The sequence below is a fragment of the Phasianus colchicus genome, chromosome 16 (assembly GCF_987193195.1).
Source record: "Phasianus colchicus chromosome 16, bPhaCol1.hap1.1, whole genome shotgun sequence".
NCBI lineage: Eukaryota > Metazoa > Chordata > Aves > Galliformes > Phasianidae > Phasianus > Phasianus colchicus.
This window is the reverse complement of record NC_143451.1, coordinates 2,926,968-2,946,456: the sequence shown is the minus strand read 5'-3', so window position 1 is coordinate 2,946,456 and position 19,489 is coordinate 2,926,968. Positions and strand designations below refer to the sequence as shown.

Here is a 19,489-nt window from a genome sequence, read left to right as displayed (position 1 = left end):
TTATTCTTGATAAATGTCTTGATGAAGGAGAACAGTTACGATGGGAACAAACTCCTTAGATATTATATTTACTTTGCTCCACATCAGTGATGAAAGACACTGTATGTCTCCACATTTTTATTTTGCAGAATTCATTTGTCATGGTTTTTTGTGGGAATAGGAAGAAAAGGGAGATGGCTTCAGTAAAGCTTGACGTGTGTGGTTAAAAACATGATTAGAACTGAATGCAAATCTAAAGAAGTAAATCCTGTGTGGAGCAAGGTGACTGCTCTGTTGAAACCGAGCCTGTCCTTACATAGCTGCTATACTTGGACGTAAGCCTAGGGGGAAGGAGCTTTTGCTGGCTCTCCGAAGCAGAAAATGGCCATCCAAAAGAATTTTCCTGTGGTTTGGTGGCTATGATTTCTAGAGCAATGTTTGAACACTGGGGAGAAATGGGACAGAGAGAAAATGAGTCTTTTGACAATGTGAACAGGGAAGATGTCTCACTGAAATCCTGACACTGCAATGTCCACCAGGCTACATTCACCTGATGTCCCCATTCATCGAGATGATCCTCTGGTATGTTGGTCTGTCAGCTTGTCTGGGTCTGACCGTGGCTCTCTGCATCCTCTCTGACATCATTGCACTTCTGACCTTCCACATCTACTGCTTCTATGTCTATGGAGCGAGGTGAGTTAATCTCTCTTGGCTGTGTTTTGGTCAAAGCAAGAAGCTTTGACTCCAAGATGGAGACAACAATACAAGTCAACGACAAGATGGACCCTCAAAATACAGAAAGCAAACAGCAGGTACTGGGGATACGTGGGGCTGCTGTGGCTTGATTTCTCACCAAGGAATCCACAGAACTTACAAGTTAACATACTGGAATCTATGAGACAATTAACATTCTGATCCCAGGCCCAGGCGTCATTGAATGCCCAGGTTGCATTCAATCCTAGCACAGTACTCTTGAATTCACACTTTAAGGCAGCAGTTAATTTATTGCATTTTTAATGCATGTAGAAATGATAGTCACAGCAGTGCAAACAATCTACCTTTTGATTCTTTTGTATCTTTAAATATTGACTTGTGGTAGTGACCTGGAAAAATAAAACTCTGATAGGTGGAGGGCAAGTTCACCCTAACCTTTCATGGTACTTTGCAGTGGCACCCTGCTCAGTTCAGAAAACTGGAAAGGAGAAATGAACCCTTGTTCTTCTGGAGAGGCCCAGAAGTTTCTGCCTCTGCCTGGCTTCAGGGATTCCAATCTGCATCATGGGTGGCAGCTCTAGGGGTGCAGCATGGCTATGCCACCATCCTGCTGGCATTTTCTGGATATACTGCAGGGCCTCACTGCCTGAAAGCGGGACAGAGGCTCTGAGGGAGCATGTGGGAGTGCAGAGGACTTTGGGGCATGCCTTGTGCTGGACATTGGAATTGCTGTGCCTGCTAACATGCTTTGTTCCTGCCTTCTATTAACAAGTGCTGCAGCAAAGCATCACGCAGAGCACTGAGAAGCAGCTGCTTTTGCCAAGGAGATGAGAGGCAAAGTAATGAGTAGGGGAACCTTTGGCTGATAAAGTGCAGAACTGCCGTCATTCCTCTGCAGGCTGTGAGCAGAGGGCTTCATGTTGCAAACAACAGAGGAAGTGGTAGAACTTCAGTTACAGCTAGCTTAGGGAATGGTTATACTGAGATACAATTTATGAGTTGCTTCTGTTGTGAGTATAGGACTTGCACCTGAAGTCAGTACTGATGGTAACACAGAGTTTCTTCTCAACCGGAGAAAAAAAGGATTTCCTGCTTTTAGGAGGAAGTTTTTCACCCAGAGGGTGGTGAGGCACTGGAACAGGTTGCCCAAGGAGGCTGTGGATGCCCCATCCCTGCAGGCATTCAAGGCCAGGCTGGATGTGGCTCTGGGCAGCCTGGGCTGCTGGTTGGTGACCTGCACACAGCAGGGGGTTGGAACTGGATGAGCATTGTGCTCCTTTGCAACACAGGCCATTCTATGACTCTATGATTTTATGATTCTATGAACAGTTCCAGTTTTCTGGAATTTCTCTGGACTGTGAGGAGGGTCTTTGTCCCTTCTGCTTGTGAGTGGAAACAGGAAAAGCATTTTCTCTGCTGATTGCTCTCCTGTTGTGAGCTGCAGGGAGCCAGTCTACCAGCCTGGGCTGTGTTAGAAGTATGGAACAGCTATATGTTATCTTACTGCTGGCACCAAACTGTCCCTGCTGCGTCAGCTGTCAGGAGGGGGTACCACTCACCCACATGAGCACAATCACCACAACACCTTGCCTTCCTGCAGCTGGAGGAACAAATTGCTGGGTTGGGTGCTGGTGAAGTCTGAGCACCCACCCACAATAGACTTTCCAGTGAAACAAGAGCTGGCGTGTGTGCACAGGCAGCAGCAAAGGTGGGGCAGCTGCTCCATCAGGTCCACCTGCATGGTGTCAAAGCAGGTATGCAGGTGAGAGGCAGGAGCCATGGATGGTGTGCAGCAGCAAGCTGCAGGAACCCGCTGGGGACCCTCTGGCCTGGAGATGAGTGCACTGAGCTGGGGCACCTGCCTCATCCTTGAAGCAGCTGGTGTTCCTCAGACCAAATACTTCTCTGGGATAAGACTCCTTGCCATTGCTTTCACAATGCCATCTTGAAGCCTGAGCAGCCTTGGTGCTTTGTGTAGGCTGGTTAACCAGTCTGGCTGCTGTAGGTTAGGCTCTCCCAAGCTCTGTTCTTCTCCGTAGATTGGGTCTGTCTCCCTTCCTTACATTCCTGCTCTCTGAGGCTCTTTGTCCCTCTTTTCCCTTCCAGGGATTCTTTCTTCCTTTGTGTTGCTCTGTAGGTGTCTCTACTTCTCATCTCTCATCACCTCACGCCTCTCACATTGCCATTTCCTTGGGTAGTTCCAAGTGTCATAGCACCAAGTTCCCAAAGCCATGGGAGAGGATTCAGCAGAGGTGCCAGCAGCCGTTGAGTTGATCTTTTCCCATTCTTGTGGATGAAGGTGCAGTGCTCCATTCCTCCTCCTCACCTCTGTGCTGCAGAGGCAAAATTAAATCGTGCTGACTCAAGTGCAAGCAATAAGGCCTTGGGTGCTCCTGCCGTGGAAAAGGGTGGAGTGAAGGGAAAAGAGGAAATCTGAAGAAACAGAGGTGGGATGCAGGGGATAAGCTTGCTGCTCCTGCTGCAGGGAGGGCGGTAGCAATGGCTGCTCACTGTGGCCACCTCCAGCAGAACTTGGCACTTCGGGTGTGCCAACCTCTTCATCACCAAGAGCAGGGAATCAGCCTGGCTGTAGCCATGAGGCATGGCACAGTGGTTGCCCCACAGTCGCCCAGAACTGCCTGCAGCATCCTTCCTTGCCTGCAGCAGGGGGCAGCCCCAGTTGGTTGACTGAGCAATCAACATTTTATCTGCATCGTTCTCGGGGTTGATTTCTTTTGCCAACCCGAGTTCTGTGACATCAGTAAGCGGGTGGGCACGGGGTGTCGTGATGACAGCTGCTTTGTGTTGAGGCTCGGGAGCTCACAGCTCTGATGTGTGGCGTTTTCTCTTTGCTCAGACTCTACTGCCTGAAGATCTATGGCCTGTCGTCTCTCTGGCGCTTGTTCCGTGGGAAGAAGTGGAACGTCCTCCGGCAGCGGGTGGATTCCTGCTCCTATGACTTGGACCAGGTAGTGCTGCAGCACCAGGGCTTGCTACAGGCAGGCAGCATGATCCTGGCTGCTTTGGTTACAGAGGCTGAGGATTGGACTCGGTGATCCTTGGTGGTCCTTTCCAACTCAGGGCATCCTATGGCTGTGTGACCCTTGGGTTTGCAGCTTCCCCGTGTGCCCGGGGCGGTGCTGGCAGGTGCCCACTGTGCTCTGTGGGTGCTGCAGATGCTCTCAGCACAGAGTAGGCACGGGGGAGGGAGGCAGTGCCCAGCAGTGTTGCCATAGGAACAGGCTTGCCAGTGCTGCTATGAAAAAGCCCCCCTTCATTCACGTTAAGCTGGAGCCTGGTGGCCCACACGTTCTCACTCAAACAGCAGAGGCAGTTGTTGTTTTTCTGTCAGATTCTGTAACCTCTTATGAAATCCTCCAACGCCATAGGAAGGCTGGGCAGAGCCATAGGAAGGCTGGGCCAAACCTACTGTTGCAAACATCACTGAAATAATAAAGTGATGTTTGGTGACCCCCCAGGTGCCTCTCTGTGTTCAGCAGATGAGTTCTGGCTTCTCATACCACCGCAGCAGAGGGATTTCTCTTTTCCTTGGTGATGGAAAAGTCAGAGTGTCTGTCAGGATGATGGTTTACATCAGGCTCTCCCTCCGAGGAGGGTTGGTTTGGCCCTCCAGGCTCTATCCTGCTGCTCACAGGAGTTGTGTTGTTGGCCTGGGTGGGATGAGACACTCAGAGCTGACCTTAAAAGTCTTAGAAGACATTAAGGAACTGCAGTGGAGTGACAGAGGAGAGGAGAAACAGCGGCTGTGAAGGGGACGGGTCAGGTTGTCACCTATGTCTGGTTGTGTGCATAAAGCTGTGCCATCAATCCACCTCTGCAACAGGGCTGTTTTCTTCTATAACACACTGTGGCCATGTTCTCTTCCTGCAGAAATGGCAGTGCCCCCTGGTCCTGTGTCCTCTCAGTCACCAGAACAGAGAATTGAAGAGTTGGGTCTCCATTTGTCATAAATCTGTCTCTCTCCATTGGTTTCAGTTGAAATTAGTTTGGTTTATGCCAGCTGAGCCAACCTGACATTAAAATAACCAGTTCCATGGGCAGTGGAGCTAATGGCATCTGCTTTCCTATGGATTTTTCTTATTCCTCTCAAAATATTACATCATCCCACCCAGTCACTCTGTCACCCAGTTACCTACTGAGCGAGAGCCTTGATGTCCTTTGGCCGGCCAGTGCTGCCCATTGGAAAGACTTATAACCCAGTTCTCCCAAACCAAGGAGGAACAAAAAAATCTATAGAATTCCCCACCCAATTTCTACTTCTTTGCAACTTTCCACCCTTTTTTCCCAGTAAAATACAGACCACTGGTTTTAAAGCTCACAGAGGCAGTGGAAGGTTGAACAGTGTAATCATAGAAGCTTTGCTTCCTAAGGAAGCCAGCCTAATATAGGAAATCTTGAGCATTGTTCATAAAGGAACAAATGCTTTCAGGATCTTTTCAAACAGTCTTATAAAAGGCCCAAAAAGAGAATAATAACTGAAAATATTAGCAGAATTATTCACATAGAGAATTTAAGAGAAAATGTTAAGAGTCTTGCAAACTCTCTGTTTCAGCATTCCCTCTTATTTTTATTTTGTTTTGCCATTGTTCTGCTGATGATTTTGTTTCTTTTTTTCCCCCAGTTATTTATTGGCACATTGCTATTTACCATCCTGCTGTTCCTTCTGCCTACAACTGCACTGTACTATTTGGTGTTTACCCTGGTAAGATTTAACCCTTGAAGGTAGCTGTTTTTCTGAGATATATAAGGGTGTCTTAGTCATTTACTGTCATCCACGAGGAAAACACAGGATTTGTGTGAGTGTCCAGGAGGAGCTGTCACACAGCCCATGCAGACCAAGTAAGTGCAATTCAGGGTACGTGTCGATGTTTCTCCAAAGGGAATTCCCAGCAAATCCAGGGCAGCAGGACATGCTGTTCCCCTGTCTTTCCCTCAGAAGTCATTTCAGTCTTTCCATCCCACGTCTGGGGTGATGACCTCTCCAGTTTGATCCAGAACAGCTTCTTCAAGAAGTTAACCTGCTGTGTTAAATGCTCTCCACCAGGCTTTGCTGAGAGGGTTAAACTTCCTTCTTTTTCTTTTCTTTCTCCAATATGACCAGTCCTGTCCATGGCCTGCCTGGAGCAGTGTTTTCCACAGACAGTGGCCTTCACATGATTTCAATATCTTTTATGAGCCCTTTCTTCTGAGATGAGCTTGACAGCAAAAATAAATGCAGTCTGACAAAAGGAGCCTTAGTCAGCACAGTGCTAAGCAGGAAGCTCATTTCTGACTGCTTTGCTCTTGCTTAAATGCTCTACGTGGGGTTTCTTCAGTCAGAAATAAAGCATTTTAGCTCACTGCTGGGAAGGGAAATTTGCATTCTCTGATGCAGTGATGGAGTTCACTGGAACTGTAAGCATGAAATCTCCCTTTTTGACTGTGCCTGTTGAAAGGGGAATTGCTCTCGTGTCCTTATGGCTCACAGCATCTACCAGTGTGAGGCTTCGCTGCAATTAGACCCTTAAGAAACCTCATAAAGGCACTGGATACCCAGCACTTTTAGACTTTTTAAGCTCACCTCAGGAGAGTTCAGCTTATGTACAGTGTCAGAGTGCAGAGCAGCTGATGAATTTGCAGGGGTTGTATCTCCTGTTGCTCACTGAACCGTTTCTCTTTAGCTCCGTTTGCTGGTGGTGGTTGTGCAAGGCCTGATCCACTTGCTGGTTGACCTGATTGACTCTCTGCCTCTTTACTCAGTCATCCTTCGGTTCTGCAGATCCTACAGACTGGCAGGTAAGTCCTTCAGTGCTTCCATATGCAAAAGTTCAGGGACTTTGCATTATGCATTTTGTTTTGATGCAATTGATAGCTTCTGAATACAAAATTCAGAGGCTGGGAAGCGACCCAGAGCATAAGTCATGTGGTTGTCCATGCATTTAACTAGCTGCTGCAAGGAGCTGGGTGTCAGTGGAAAGACATTTGATGCTGAATCAGAATCAGAAGCACCCTGACAAAACCTGTGATAAATAAAAGTGACACCCAAGCAAGCACCATTTAAATCAATTTCTTTATTTTTTATTCCAGCATGCCAGATCAGGTAAAACTTCTGTTAACACTGGGGTTTTTGGCTGTGAAACAAATTGCTAAAGTACTTGGAAAGTCTGCATGGACTGTCTGTGAATCATAGAGAATGTGAAGCAATGGAGCTCCTGTTCTGTGCTGACTTGGTTAACTGGAGTCCTGCACTGAGATGTTTGGGTCAGATTCAGAGCTCAGGCCAGGTTTCAGATCATCATTTCCTTTTTGAGATTAACCTGTCACCATTTCGGAGCTATTTGTTGTTGTTCCCTTTTTGACAACGTGAGCCACGATTAGTATCAGAGTAAAGGATCGCTTAGAAATGGGCTTAACTTCAGTAGGTGTGGTTAATTCAGTTAAAATCAAGCTGGTCTAAATCATTGTCTCCCATCCAATATAAGAGCACACAGGAGGAGTTTTAAAAACAAGAAATTTGCTCATCACCAAACCAGGGCTACTCGTCAAGAGCAAAGGAAGCTGTTGGGAGCTGCTGTCAGCTCTGTGTGTTGGAGTGGTGCCAGGTTTGATTCTGGGAAGGTAGAGCGAAGCCATGTTACCAAGTCTGTTGCTTTTCCATGTGTGCTTTCAGCGTGTTCCTATGAATTTCCTGGCAGAAACTTCTTAACCCTTCAGGGCTGTCTTTGGAGAGCAGGAAATACTGCAGAAGGAAACTGATCCAACAGACAGCAAGTCGGAGGGTGGAAGGATATCTTATTGCCAGTGGGAGGTGTGAGGTGTGTGCTCCCATCAGTCTTGGGTTACTTCTCAGTTTTGTTCAGCCTTCTACCCTCTGTGGGGTAATAAGCCTCTGCCCAGGCTGTGGATTGTCTGCTTGGCAGTTTGTTAGACTTTCATTGCTGGCTATTTGTTTGCTCCTCTTACACATTTTGTGAAAGCAAACACTGCAGTACTCTGCTGCCTGCTCGATGGAGAGGTATCTGAGAGTTTCTGCAGCCTATGTTCCTGCCCTAGAATAAAAACATATCGTTGGAGTGGTGACAGATGGAGCAGTTGAATCAGATTCAAAGGACTTCAGAGAGTACGCATTGCTTCATGTCCCCACTGCTGAGGTTTTGCTTCCCTTTTCAGACTCAGAAATCTTCTTGCGTGCGTTATGTATGGCATCTGATTATTTTGAGCACCATCAAGATAGTTCTACCAACGTGAACGGATAGCTTTTCCCATCAGCAGGGGTTTAGCACAGTGTTTAAGTTCATCTCAGTTCGGTGCTGGCTTCCAAGTTTCTTGACTCAGCTTCTGAATTGACAAAATGTTATATAGGTGAAGCCTGGGCCTGAAGAGTTGGAAGATCCATCCACACACCAGAAGTGAAATCCGTTATTTTGTTTGCTCTAGTGGTGGGAAATGCTTTGGATTTTAAAAAGTCAGTGCAGATATATCCACACTGATACCCTTTGTGCTCTGCCTGCTGGTGTCAGCAGCTTGGCTGGATGGGTACACTGTGCTGGTGATACAGAGCACGAAGTAAGGCACAGCAGTGAAGTCAAGGAGTGTCAGCCTGCCTGATGCCCAAGCTACCAGTGTGCTGGTATTGGATGTGTTCAGTTCATTTTCTCCATCCTCCTCTTGCCTGTTCACATCACAAACTTTGGGGCAAACTGTCATTCTCAGCACGGTTCTGTCGTCGTGATGGTTCCCCCAGAATTACTGGAACACAACCAACCATTGGTGCACTGTCGTGTGGAACAAAGCAAATGGAGGCATGTCCTGACCTCTCTTGTGCTGATAGTGATGCCTGTGTACAGAAATGTGCTGAACCCCGAGCTTTGGAGTTGGCTGGCAATGACAGAAGGCTGAGGGTTCTTTGCTGCTGGAGTGATTTGGAGTTTTCCCAGCCTTTCTGCTTCATCTGTTAATTGAATTGCTCAGGTTTCTGAGCATTGTGGCACTCTATAGTTCATTCTAAAATAAATTTGTTTATATTTTCTTAGTAGGTTAAAAATTGAAGACTTTTGAGCAATTAAATAACCTGTTCCAGAGATTCCCAGCTTGCATCTGTGAAAGAGCAGCACGTGACTGTGACTCAGAGAAACAGCATTTGCTGCTCTAATGGTCTGATGTTAGCACAAGGCTCCGGAGTGCTGGATCACCCACCTGCAAGGCCAGTGCCTGTTTGGTTGTATCTCTGACAAGCTGCCTGCTTGAGAAGAAGATTTTGGGATGTCTCTGACACTTCCTGGTAGCCAGAACTCAATGAATCACTTTGAAGACTTTTTCACTTCCAGCACATCTGCTCATCAAGACCCAGTGCACTCTGACTTCTTTTTGAAGCCATTGGAGGAGTCCGTGTTTCAGTGTCACCCAGCAATAAACAGATAATCCCTTCCTGCCTTGTACAAAAAAGGGCTGTATGATTTGGGAAGAGCTCTTTACTAGACAAGAGTGTTCTCTCCCAAAAGGAAGAATGAACTGTGTAATATCCATTAATTCAAAGCTAAGGGAAAAGAGAAACTGTTTTGGTTTTTAAATGTGGAAGAGCTATGTAGATACTGCAGTGGCAGAGCCTGTAAAGATAAGAGATTTATTTCTGTTTGTACTCCTAAGTCGCTGTTTGATCTGTGACAGATCACTTCATTACTCTGGCCCATCTTCTCACCGTAGGAAGGAATAATGGGAAAGAAAAGAAGAAAAATGCCTCTCCAGCCCTAATTGTTACCATTCTTTGACACGTTGCATTAAATGTTCATGAGCAGGATGTCACCATTGGAACCCAAAATCTTTCTTATTTATCTTTAAAGTATTGGGATTGTATCGAATCCAAGAGGGAATATGAAAGTGTCAGGTTTGATGGGGTTATTAGTGTGTTAAAAACATGAGTGCTGTGATTAATAGGCAGTGGTGGCTTTGAAATGTTCTGAATGCCTCTAGGCTGGCTGCTTTCCTTGCTCAGTCTGAAAGAGAGATTTGCACACATGCTGCATCCCCGTGAGCACAAATCAAAGGTGATCCGTGCCTCTTGTTAACGTGAAGTTCCCGTGCTGATGGAAGTTTGGAACAGACAAGGATTACTGCAGTCCCTGTCATTGTCAGCACTGCCTGGCTGATTTCTGGGCTTTGTGTTTTCTTCTGGACTGCAATTGCAGCCTGGGACTCAGAGGGCTGATTTTAATGGAGCTGAGAGAAACATTCTTTGTTATTCGTCTCAAAGCCTTTCTAGGGAGAATCTGTGCTTCCTGTTGAAAATTGGTAAGAGTTAACAATCCCAGAAAGGTTGAAAGCTGTTTCTGGAGCACCGAGCCAACAGAGGTGATCAGCAAATCATAGAATCCTAGAATGGCCTGGGTTGCAAAGGAGCACAATGCTCATCCAGTTCCAACCCCCTGCTGTGTGCAGGTCACCAACCGGCAGCCCAGGCTGCCCAGAGCCACATCCAGCCTGGCCTTGGATGCCTGCAGGGATGGGGCATCCACAGCCTCCTTGGGCAACCTGTTCCAGTGCCTCACCACCCTCTGGCTGAAAAACTTCCTCCTAATATCCAACCTAAACCTCCCCTGTCTCAGTTTAAAACCATTCCCTCTTGTCCCATCACCATCCACCCATGTAAACAGCTGTTCCCCCTCCTGTTTATATGCTCCCTTCAAGTACTTGAAGGCCACAATGAGGTTTCCCCAGAGCCTTCTCTAAGCTAAACAAAACGGTGTGGGCCTTTCTCCAGCATGGATTTAGTTTTTGTGTTCTGTTTCTTTTCAGCTGGTGTGAAGTTCAGAGTCCTGGAGCAGAAAGATGGAAAACCTCTTCGACTCCTTATGCAGGTGAGCTGCGTGTGCCCTTGGTCACACTTCTGCTGTAAGCACCCCTCCAGCTGACCCCCAGATCCTTTCCTCTTCTTGAGCTCTGAACTGGTCCCACAGCCTTCAGCCACTGCATTTTGCTGTCAGTGCATTTGGGTTCTGCACACAAATCTCACAAAATGCCCTTTGTGTAAGGACCCCCTTCAAGGATTTCATCTGTGAAATACTGAAACAAAGGAGGTACTTTTGGCCAGCTTTCTGGTCTTCTAAACTGCCTGCTGCTTTCTCATCTTCTAAGCGCCTTGGCTGATTCCTCTGTTTAGAGAAAAGGCAGCATCCTGTGTGATGTGAAATGAAGTGGGAGAAATTTGAGAAGCATGAAATATCATGTCAGTATTGCCACACTTCGTGGCTGCGTGCAGCTGCACCTTAATAACTGCTGAACACTGAGATGAGTGGAAGAAGAACAGCTGAACCATCTGGAATGAAGGATAGTTAAGGGCTAGTGAAAGATTTTCACTTCCAGATGTGTTGAAAAGCCATCGCTGTAGCATGAGGCAGTCAGACAGCTGTGTGGATGAGACAAGAGAGGGAAGGGCCTCCTGTTGTTCTCCTTAGGTGCCCTGTCAGGGCGCACAGGACAAGGCTACCTGTGCTTTTGTAAGACTGCATTTCCACGCTCTGTCACCAGAGATAATAAATCAGTTTTCTTCTGCACAGAAGTGATGCGATGGGAGCAGCGAGGTTCTCGTTACTCTTTCAGGAGTGACTCTGTGAAACTCTCCTCTCCCGACTTTGCCGTATTGCAGGGTCGCTGTTCTTGCTCTTTGCATCTTGGGAAGAAAGTCTGTGAGTCAGTATATGGAATTATAGAAACCATTTGCACACTGGGGGAATGTGTGGGAAGGAATTAACCACGGCTTCCCAGATCTTTTGCTTTTTCCATCACAGGTCCAACCCCAGCCCCATTTTGGCACAGGTCAGCTCAGCGCCGTGCTGGCACATCATCCAGCAGGGATTCAAAAGGGAATCCCTCCTGCAGGTGTCTGCTGGGGCAAAATGAGTGTTTTTAAGGCATGCTGCTCCCGCTTCGTTTCGGTAGGATGGCGGTGGGAGAACCAAAATCTGTCATTCTCCTTCCCCAAAAAACTCCATCAAAAGGGAACTGTGGCCACGAGTGGTGAAGCAGAGGAGCAGCTGAGCAGTTTGGCAGCGGTGTGTTTGTGAGCCGAGGTGGATAGCTGCTCCAGAGGAAAAATAGCAGGACTGAGATAGAGAGCAGAGGCAGTGAGTCAGATGAATGCGATGAATTTTCCTTGGACCGCTGCAGCGAGATCCATTTGCTATCTAGAATATAGCATAAGTCATCATATCAAAAGGTGGAAGTGCTTGAGCGGACGTCTCTATTGGCCTTCTGCTCAAATAATAATGAGCACAGAGTTGGTAAAGGCCCTTTTTTTACTCCCTTTGTGCTGGTGGAAATGAAAAATGGGCTTCTGTCAGAAATTCTGCTGAATATGCCGCTTTCTGATAGGTCTTTTGAGAGGAAAATCTAAAAAGCCTGTTTTTAAGTGGCGTGCTGAAATTCTTATCTGTGCTGCACGGTGATTTTCCCTTCTAGCAACATCACAGTGCCTGTGTCCCCTCCCCATATGGTGGCCCTCTGATGCCATGCCTGATCAAAGTATGGTGACATGCATGTAACCATGCCTAAAGTAATTGAAGCTGCAGGTGACTGTTACAATCCAAGCTCCCCTTTGAGGCACTGGTAATGGATGAGAAATCAATAATGCTGGGTTTGAGCATTCATGTTCAGCTTGTGGTTCAGCCAAGTAGTTATTTTTATATTTAAGGAATGCGATGTCCAGGCACAGGCAGGTGGGGGTGATGCTCCCATTCCAAAGGCAACTTGATTTTCTCCATAGCTGACATAGCTCAGTATTTTCATCAGTGTTTAAAAGCATTCGTTTCAGTCCACAAGAAGTATTTCTGGCAGCGTGGCTCAGCTCAGTGAGAAGACAAAATGTGTTTAATTCATCTGTGTACCTTCTGCCAGAAATGTCATCCTTCAGAGCAATTACTTTGAGAAGGGTTAAGCGAAAGAGGAAAGGAAAAGGGAACAGCTCTGTTAGGAAACAAAGGATGCATATGATATCAGGCTGCAGTAGAACTTTGAAGGACAGAAACTACAAAAAAGGAACTGCTATTGCAGCTTCCCTAATAAACAGTTACCTTTCTTTTGCTTGTTTGTTTCCATTTATAATGGGAGAGACAAAATATATTGTGCAGGGGTTAAAATGATCTCCTGCTACTTCTCAGCAGACGAATGTTACCTCTCAGTATCATCTCTCTGCCCAGGGAAACACTGTGTGCATCCTTCCAGCCCACATAGCTAATAGCCAGAGGCATCCTGTCCTCCTCCAGTGCTGAGGAAGCAGGCAGTAATCATTGCTCAAGTTTTCCTCTGGTGGGATTTTTTATTTATTTTGTGCACACATTTTGTTTTCTAAGTGGGGAGAAAGGGATGGTTTCTTTTGTCTCCCTTCTTTCTCTCCTTCCTTCTTTCTCATCTGTTTTTCCTAACTGCCCGCAATGCAGTGAGGTTGGTTATAATGTCCAATAAATGCTGTGGTCCATCCCTGGCCATGAGGCTGTGTTTGAAATACTGCAGTAGTTTGGGTTGCCCACGTGTGAGCTCAGCTCTTGGGTTTCGGGTACAAACGTTCATTTGGGTGGAATTCAGCTTCCTGTGAATCTGTTTGAATCGCTGACTCGCAGCCGGACCCTGTGCTGGGTCTGTTCATTGTCTTGGCCTGGCCTTCTTCGAAACTTCACAGGGGTGCTTCTGGGCACAAGCATTTTCCTCCTTCTGTACTCTGAAACACATTTGATAAAGGTCTCTGAGACTAATTCTAAAGAACTCTTGGCTTAATCGCTCTTTCTTGAAGCTCCATCTTTGCAGGCACCCATCGTTCATCCTTTCTCTCTGCATGAGCACAGGGGAGCTGAAGCAGGCTGGTGGCATAAGCAAACTCCCAGAAAACTGGTCATTCATCAGTGGACAAAAGAAAAATTCAGCTTCTGAAAAAGCAGTGTCTCTGTGTGTGTTTTTATTGCCTCTGTCTTTTCTGTGACTGCATTTTCTACCATGAATTATAACCTCTTTCTCAATCAGCTGCTTGCTTGGTTCCAGCATAACTGGACCTTTTACTAGAGGAGGATTTCCTTCCATCTCACCCCTCTGTCCAGGCTTCCCGAGGCTCTGTAAGTCTCCTTGCCTTGGCACCTCGCACAGTCTGTTTTCTGACACCACTGTTACTGTGTAATCATCTTCACTTTTCAAAGACGGTCTCTTGCTGTGCATCCTTGCCATGCATCTGGACTTGTTCAGACTGGCTCCTCTGCACTTCAGCTATCTCTCTGCCCCGAAAAATACTTCACTGGAATGAGTGTTTCCAAGATCTGATGTTGTCCCTTCTCCAGCTAACACGTCTGTCTGATGTCCCCATCATCCCAAAAACCAATATAGAGACTCTGTGACCTCAGTCAGAGGCTGTGAGCTTGCATAGGCAGGGACTCCAGGCAGATCTTTCTTGGGACAGGGATTGAACTTGCGTTGAAAACTATGAGCTCAGCCAAAGAGATTTATTTTAAAATGATAGTGAGCAGCCCTGCCTGGTATTGCTTTGTATCCATCCTGTTCTGCTGGGACACCAATCCATCAAGTGCTGAATGAGATTCAGCTGAAAGTGTAGCTGTGGAGTGGGGACTGGCACCTTAAAACAGTTGCCATTAAAAGGAACATTCTAACTGACACGGAATGGAGAAGTTGCTACAACTTTAGTGCATCCCCAAAGGAGTACTGGTGTGTGCAGTCAAGTCCCCCCCCCTTTTCTCCAGCCACTACAAGCTGCTAATGCAACAAGGTGACAGTCCTGCTTCTCGCTGTAAGGTGAGCAGTGCTCTCAAATCCTTCTGACATTTACATCTGCTTCTCTGCTTGGAAACTGTTGAGTAATACTGTTTGCCAGGCTTGATTTGTTAAGTTTCAGGGCATTGTAGAAGGCTAAATAGCTTTAACTAGCAGGGAGGGAGTTTGACGTCTTCTGTGCCTGTGTGATGTTCTAACAGAGGCAGTGCTACACAAAACTTGCAATTCCTGCCTCATCTCCCTGTCCCTCCTGCTTCAGGGCATTTTCATTGCTGCTGTCTCTCTTTCTTCTCATAGATCAACCCTCTATCATATGGCAATGTGGTACAGACATACAGGCTGCCAACCTACAGCTGTTACCCCAAGGATTCCTGGGCGTCCCTCTGCAAGAAGCTGTTCCTTGGAGAGCTGATCTACCCTTGGAAACACAAAGGAGAGAAACAGGAGTAAAACAAACAAAAAACAAACAACAACAACAACAAAAAAAACAACAGAAGAGCCAGGACTGAAAGGCTTGGTTAGAAAAACATATTGACTCCTAATGCTTTTGGACCAAAGGTATCTCAGAGCCAGCAGCTGTTGGATCCTTTTAATTACATTTTGGTAACGTGGGAGGGGCTGAATTTTTAAAGACAAATATTTTTAGATATTATTCTTCAACTTTCCATTTCCCCTACTGTGTGTTTGGACTGGTTTGGTTTCCAAGCTGTTTCTTGTTAATGCAGTGTTCATCCTACCTGAGATGTCTGCCTGCTGGCACCAGGGGCTAATGATTATTTTTGGAGCAAAAGGTTAAACCCATCAGTGCCTCATGGAACCAGCATTTATTGTAATCAAGAAAGTACCTCCTGAGTATTTGATGATGTATACATCTTTTTGTGTGAGTTCACAGAGCCATATTAAAAACAGCCCTTTTGGTGGTTCAAAATCACAGTGTTGAGGTGCATTCTACCAAAGGATGTTCTGAGTCTTTTATGCTTTGACATTCGATCAAAGCAGAGGATCAGCTTGTAGTCGCACACTGAAAACTGCACAGTGGGATTGTTTGGGTTTGTAGGATGTTCATTCTTTTCCTTCGCACTGGGCTTGGATTACATCCCCCAGTGCAGCACCAGTGCAGGTACTGAGCTTAGAAACAATGGTACTGCAGGCCCAGAGACAAAGTCTGCTGTTTGACTGTGCCTACATGAGAGACAAAAGGTCTCAGCAATGCTTTTCAGCAGCCAGTAGTGATGTGGGGAGAGCTGAGCCCTGAGCTGACAGCAGAATTGGAAGTGCAGGGTGCACAACCCCAAACTGCCCAAGCTGACAGCAGCAAGCTGAGAAAGCTGAGAGCTCGGGACCCTGCCAAGCCTCAGGGCTCTTTCCCTCAGCTGCAGTCTAAGGCAAAGGCAGCTTTGCAGAGCCCAGCTGAGCCCAGCTGCAGCATCTGCCAGAGGACTGCAGCAGCCTGGTGGTAAGCAGCTCAAGCAGCTTGGGGAAGCACGTGCTGCACTGTGCAGGGTCAGTACAACCCCTTGCTTCTCAGGACACAGATGGGAGCCTCTTCATGTGCTGCCTCATCTTTTGCACTTTCTGGTAGTCGAAGTTATTTCAGATGAAGTATTAAAAGCCACTTCTTTCCCTGGACCTGTAGACACACTGGTCATAGGAGAGTGTTTCTGCATTGAACTGTAGCTCTGCAGTGCAGCAGCAGCTGGCTTTCCTGCATCCTGTACTGACAACATACTCATTTTGATGTCTGTTCCCCTGCCAGCAAGCCACCTATTCCTGCCTTAGGGAGAGTGCTTCTTGTGCACAGGAGTGTGATGTCCTGCTGGGTACTTTGCTGGTGTGCAGACATTTACAGACAGTCCCAGCCTAAAAGCACACACTCTCCAGGTCTGCTTGCTGCTCTTGCCCTGGCTGAAAAAACAATGCAGTATCACTGCACTGCTGCTGCTCTGCGCTCCCCAGGCAGCTGCATTAACTGGCAGGAGAGAGGCATGCTGGGTCTGCTCTCTTTTCCTTGGTCTCAGGGGGACCTCAGCTCTGTCCAAGGGATCTGAGGACAGATGAGGAGGGTGTGTGTGCTGGCAATCTGCACCTTCATTCGCAGGATACGTTTCCTGTTCCAACCCCATGCCTCATCCTTTGCTTGGATGCATCACAGAAGAGCAGGGATTACGGCTGCAGGGATGTAGGCTGCTTTTAGATGTCCATGGCCAGGTCTGTGTGTTTGCCTGTAGCTGCTCACAGCCTCTGACAACACTGCCTCTTCAGCTACAGCATGATGGGAAGAAAATGGAGCTCTGTAGGTAGGTGTTTGGTCCAGCCTTTCCTTAGCAGGCAAACACAGGAGCTGCCAAGGGCTTGCAGCTTTCTTAAGGACAGCACCAGAGGAGGCAGCATGAACAAGTACTGCTACCTGTGATGGTGTGTTTCCTTCATCCCAGTGGCACAAAGTCCCCCTGCCACCATCTGCTCCCTCTGGCTCTGGGTGGGACATTGCTGGCTGCAGAAACTGGAACAGAGCTTAAGGAGGAGCACCTCCATTGAGGAGCCTTAATGATCAGTGCTTAACAGCCCTGTACACTGTCCACTATTTTATTTTTTTCAACATCAGTGCCTGAGTATTTCTCTCAACTCCAGGTTTGAGTAAGGCTGGATTGTGATCCATTCAGTGGGCAAATGCTCCTAGTAATGTATCTCCCTTCAGCATTAAGTCAGAGTGGTGGAAAGGCATCCGGACCTGGTGCACAGCAGAGCAGGTTTACACTTTAGCCCCTCTCATGTTTCCACTGTAGTAATTCAATGACATTCCCCTACTTCCTCCCATGCCTGCATAGCTTAGTTCACTAATGGCTGAGGGAAACTTTATTATTATTTTTGATATTGTGGAAATAATGTTCCTCATATGCTGCCTTTTCAAATTCTTCTGTAAGACAAAACAGCTCGTGATGGTTCTAATCCAGGCTGTCCTTTGGGATCAAGTGACCTGAAAGCCCAGAGGACAGCACGAAGCAGCAAATGTGACCTTCCTGTTGGGGACCTGCCAAACACGTTAGGCATTCCAACACCAGGTCTGTTACTGAGGGCTGATACTGACACCAGTATCAGAATGATATCAGAAGGAAAAAGATTCTGCAGAGCCTGGATCTTGTGGGTTGAGAGCCTTGGGTTGCCCAGCTGGGAATTAAGGGCTCTCAGTGTGTGTCATTCTCCAGCGCCATGCAGGATGGGTGCCTGAACTGCCTTACTGTTTTGGACTCGATGTCCTTATCCGTGATGGTTCCTGAGCCTGTAAGTTTCTTCTGCTGGATACGTGCCACGTCTGTCCTCTTCCTTTCCAGCCACTGATGTGAAATAGTTTTCCCCCACCCTTTTCTGATGCTGCGCAGAAACATTACAACAACTTAGCAGACATCCTGCTCGGGAACGTTTGACCTTGTGTCATCCCTAATTACAAGGTATGATCAGCATCGTCTTCCACAGCAATGCAAATTGGCCCAGTGCTGGCATTTCCTTGGGGAAGAGACTGCTGGTGAGGCTGTGGCACTAACTTACCCTCGGATTCACATTATCCAGCTCAGTCCCCAGATGAGAAGCAGTAAAAGCTTTCAGGTCTTCTCTGCCTCCCACCTCACACGCCTTCTAGCAGGCGACAAGCAGGCTTTGCCAGCCGTCATTCAAAGATTATCATCTTGCTCAGTTTTTGCTCCTTTTTTTTTTTTTTTCCCCTAATACCGCATTTTGCCTTGATTATTTATTCCATCTTACGGTTCCCAGTGCTGGCACAACACTTGATCTGCCTCTTCACACAGGCGTGATTTTTGTGAAGGAAAATGTAACTCAGTGCGTGTAAAATTCCATCCTAGATGGAAGTTCTGCCTTTGAGAAATACTTTCCTTTCCTAACCAGCAAAGCATGTGACGATGCTGAAAGGAGATCTCAGTAATTACACTGCACCGAGGGCTCTGTTTATGGTTTTGGGAGGTTAATCTCTGATCCATCAGCTGGGCTGTGCCTCGTACTGCTGGCACGTGTGAATGTCTCACCGTTCCCAAAGAAAACAAGCACTGCACGTATGTATAACCCATATGTTAACTCGCAGCAGTTAACTGAGCAGGTACTGGGGATCCTTTGGGGCGACCCACCCCAGGTAGGGCTGGGTGAGGGTGTCAGGGTGAGGACCGTGGATTGACGGGCGTATCAGGGCTGTGGCTCCCAGCCCAGCGCTCCGTGCTTCCTCATGCATTTTCAGTGACTGCGGGAACGCTGTCTTAACAAAGCCTCGTCTAAACGAGCCCTCCCAAGGGGCTTTGGGTGGTGCGGCTCCGAGGCAGCAAATGAGCTCGAGCCCATCGAGGGATGCTGGGACCATCGAGGGGGGGACACGCAGAGGCGGATCCGCGCACATCTCCGGGCTGACACACGCGGTTTGGTGCCCACGGCTCCTCAGTGCGCGGAGGACCGACGCATTCATCGCTCCCCCTCCGGCCCCTCTGCAGGTTCCCCCGCTCGCAGGACGACCACATCCCCCGCGGAGGAGCCCCCCGGCCCCGCCCCCTGCCCGGACCGACCCCGGCCCCGAGCCCTTCGCCGGGCTGCGGGCAGCCCCAGCAAAACCCGCCCCGCTCTGTGCGCTGGGATTTGGGGACACGTGCGAGCGTTACCCCGTGCAGAGCCGGGCCGCGCTCCGCGCCCGCTTCCTGTCAGTGACTGTCACAGCACCTCCGTGCCGCGTTTGTTCGGAAATGACCCACGGCAGCAGACGGGATCTGGGGTACGGCTCCACCGTCCCGCGGCGGGGTCAGGCGCCACTTCCCAATCCGGCCCAGCCTGAACCCGGACAACCCGCGGGCTCCGCGCGCCGCCACCCCTCCCGGCCTCGCGTTCCCATCATGCTCCGCTCCGACACTGCCCCGCGAGCCCGCGTCCGCCCCGCGCGAGGCACGCCGGGACCTGTAGTCTGCGGTCGCCTCGGCGGGCCCCGCCCTATCAGAGGCGTGTTTGGGCGGGGCCGCGCGTGATGACGTGTCTCTCAGCCAAT

General features: G+C 48.1%; 1 protein-coding gene across 4 annotated transcripts in view; it reads left to right on the top strand.

Annotated features, from left to right (window-relative positions):
• Window positions 1–15,385, top strand: part of PIGQ (phosphatidylinositol glycan anchor biosynthesis class Q) — a 31,311-nt gene extending 15,926 nt beyond the window's left edge. For all 4 annotated transcript variants that reach the window (XM_031595379.2, XM_090151233.1, XM_090151231.1 and 1 more), the window contains exons 6-11: window positions 519–672; window positions 3,551–3,662; window positions 5,336–5,416; window positions 6,375–6,489; window positions 10,486–10,547; window positions 14,755–15,385. In XM_031595379.2, coding sequence (XP_031451239.2) covers window positions 519–672; window positions 3,551–3,662; window positions 5,336–5,416; window positions 6,375–6,489; window positions 10,486–10,547; window positions 14,755–14,907 — 677 coding nt within the window. In that variant the 3' untranslated portion in view covers window positions 14,908–15,385. The remainder of the gene's footprint in view (window positions 1–518; window positions 673–3,550; window positions 3,663–5,335; window positions 5,417–6,374; window positions 6,490–10,485; window positions 10,548–14,754) is intronic.
• The last annotated feature ends 4,104 nt before the right edge of the window (window positions 15,386–19,489 follow it).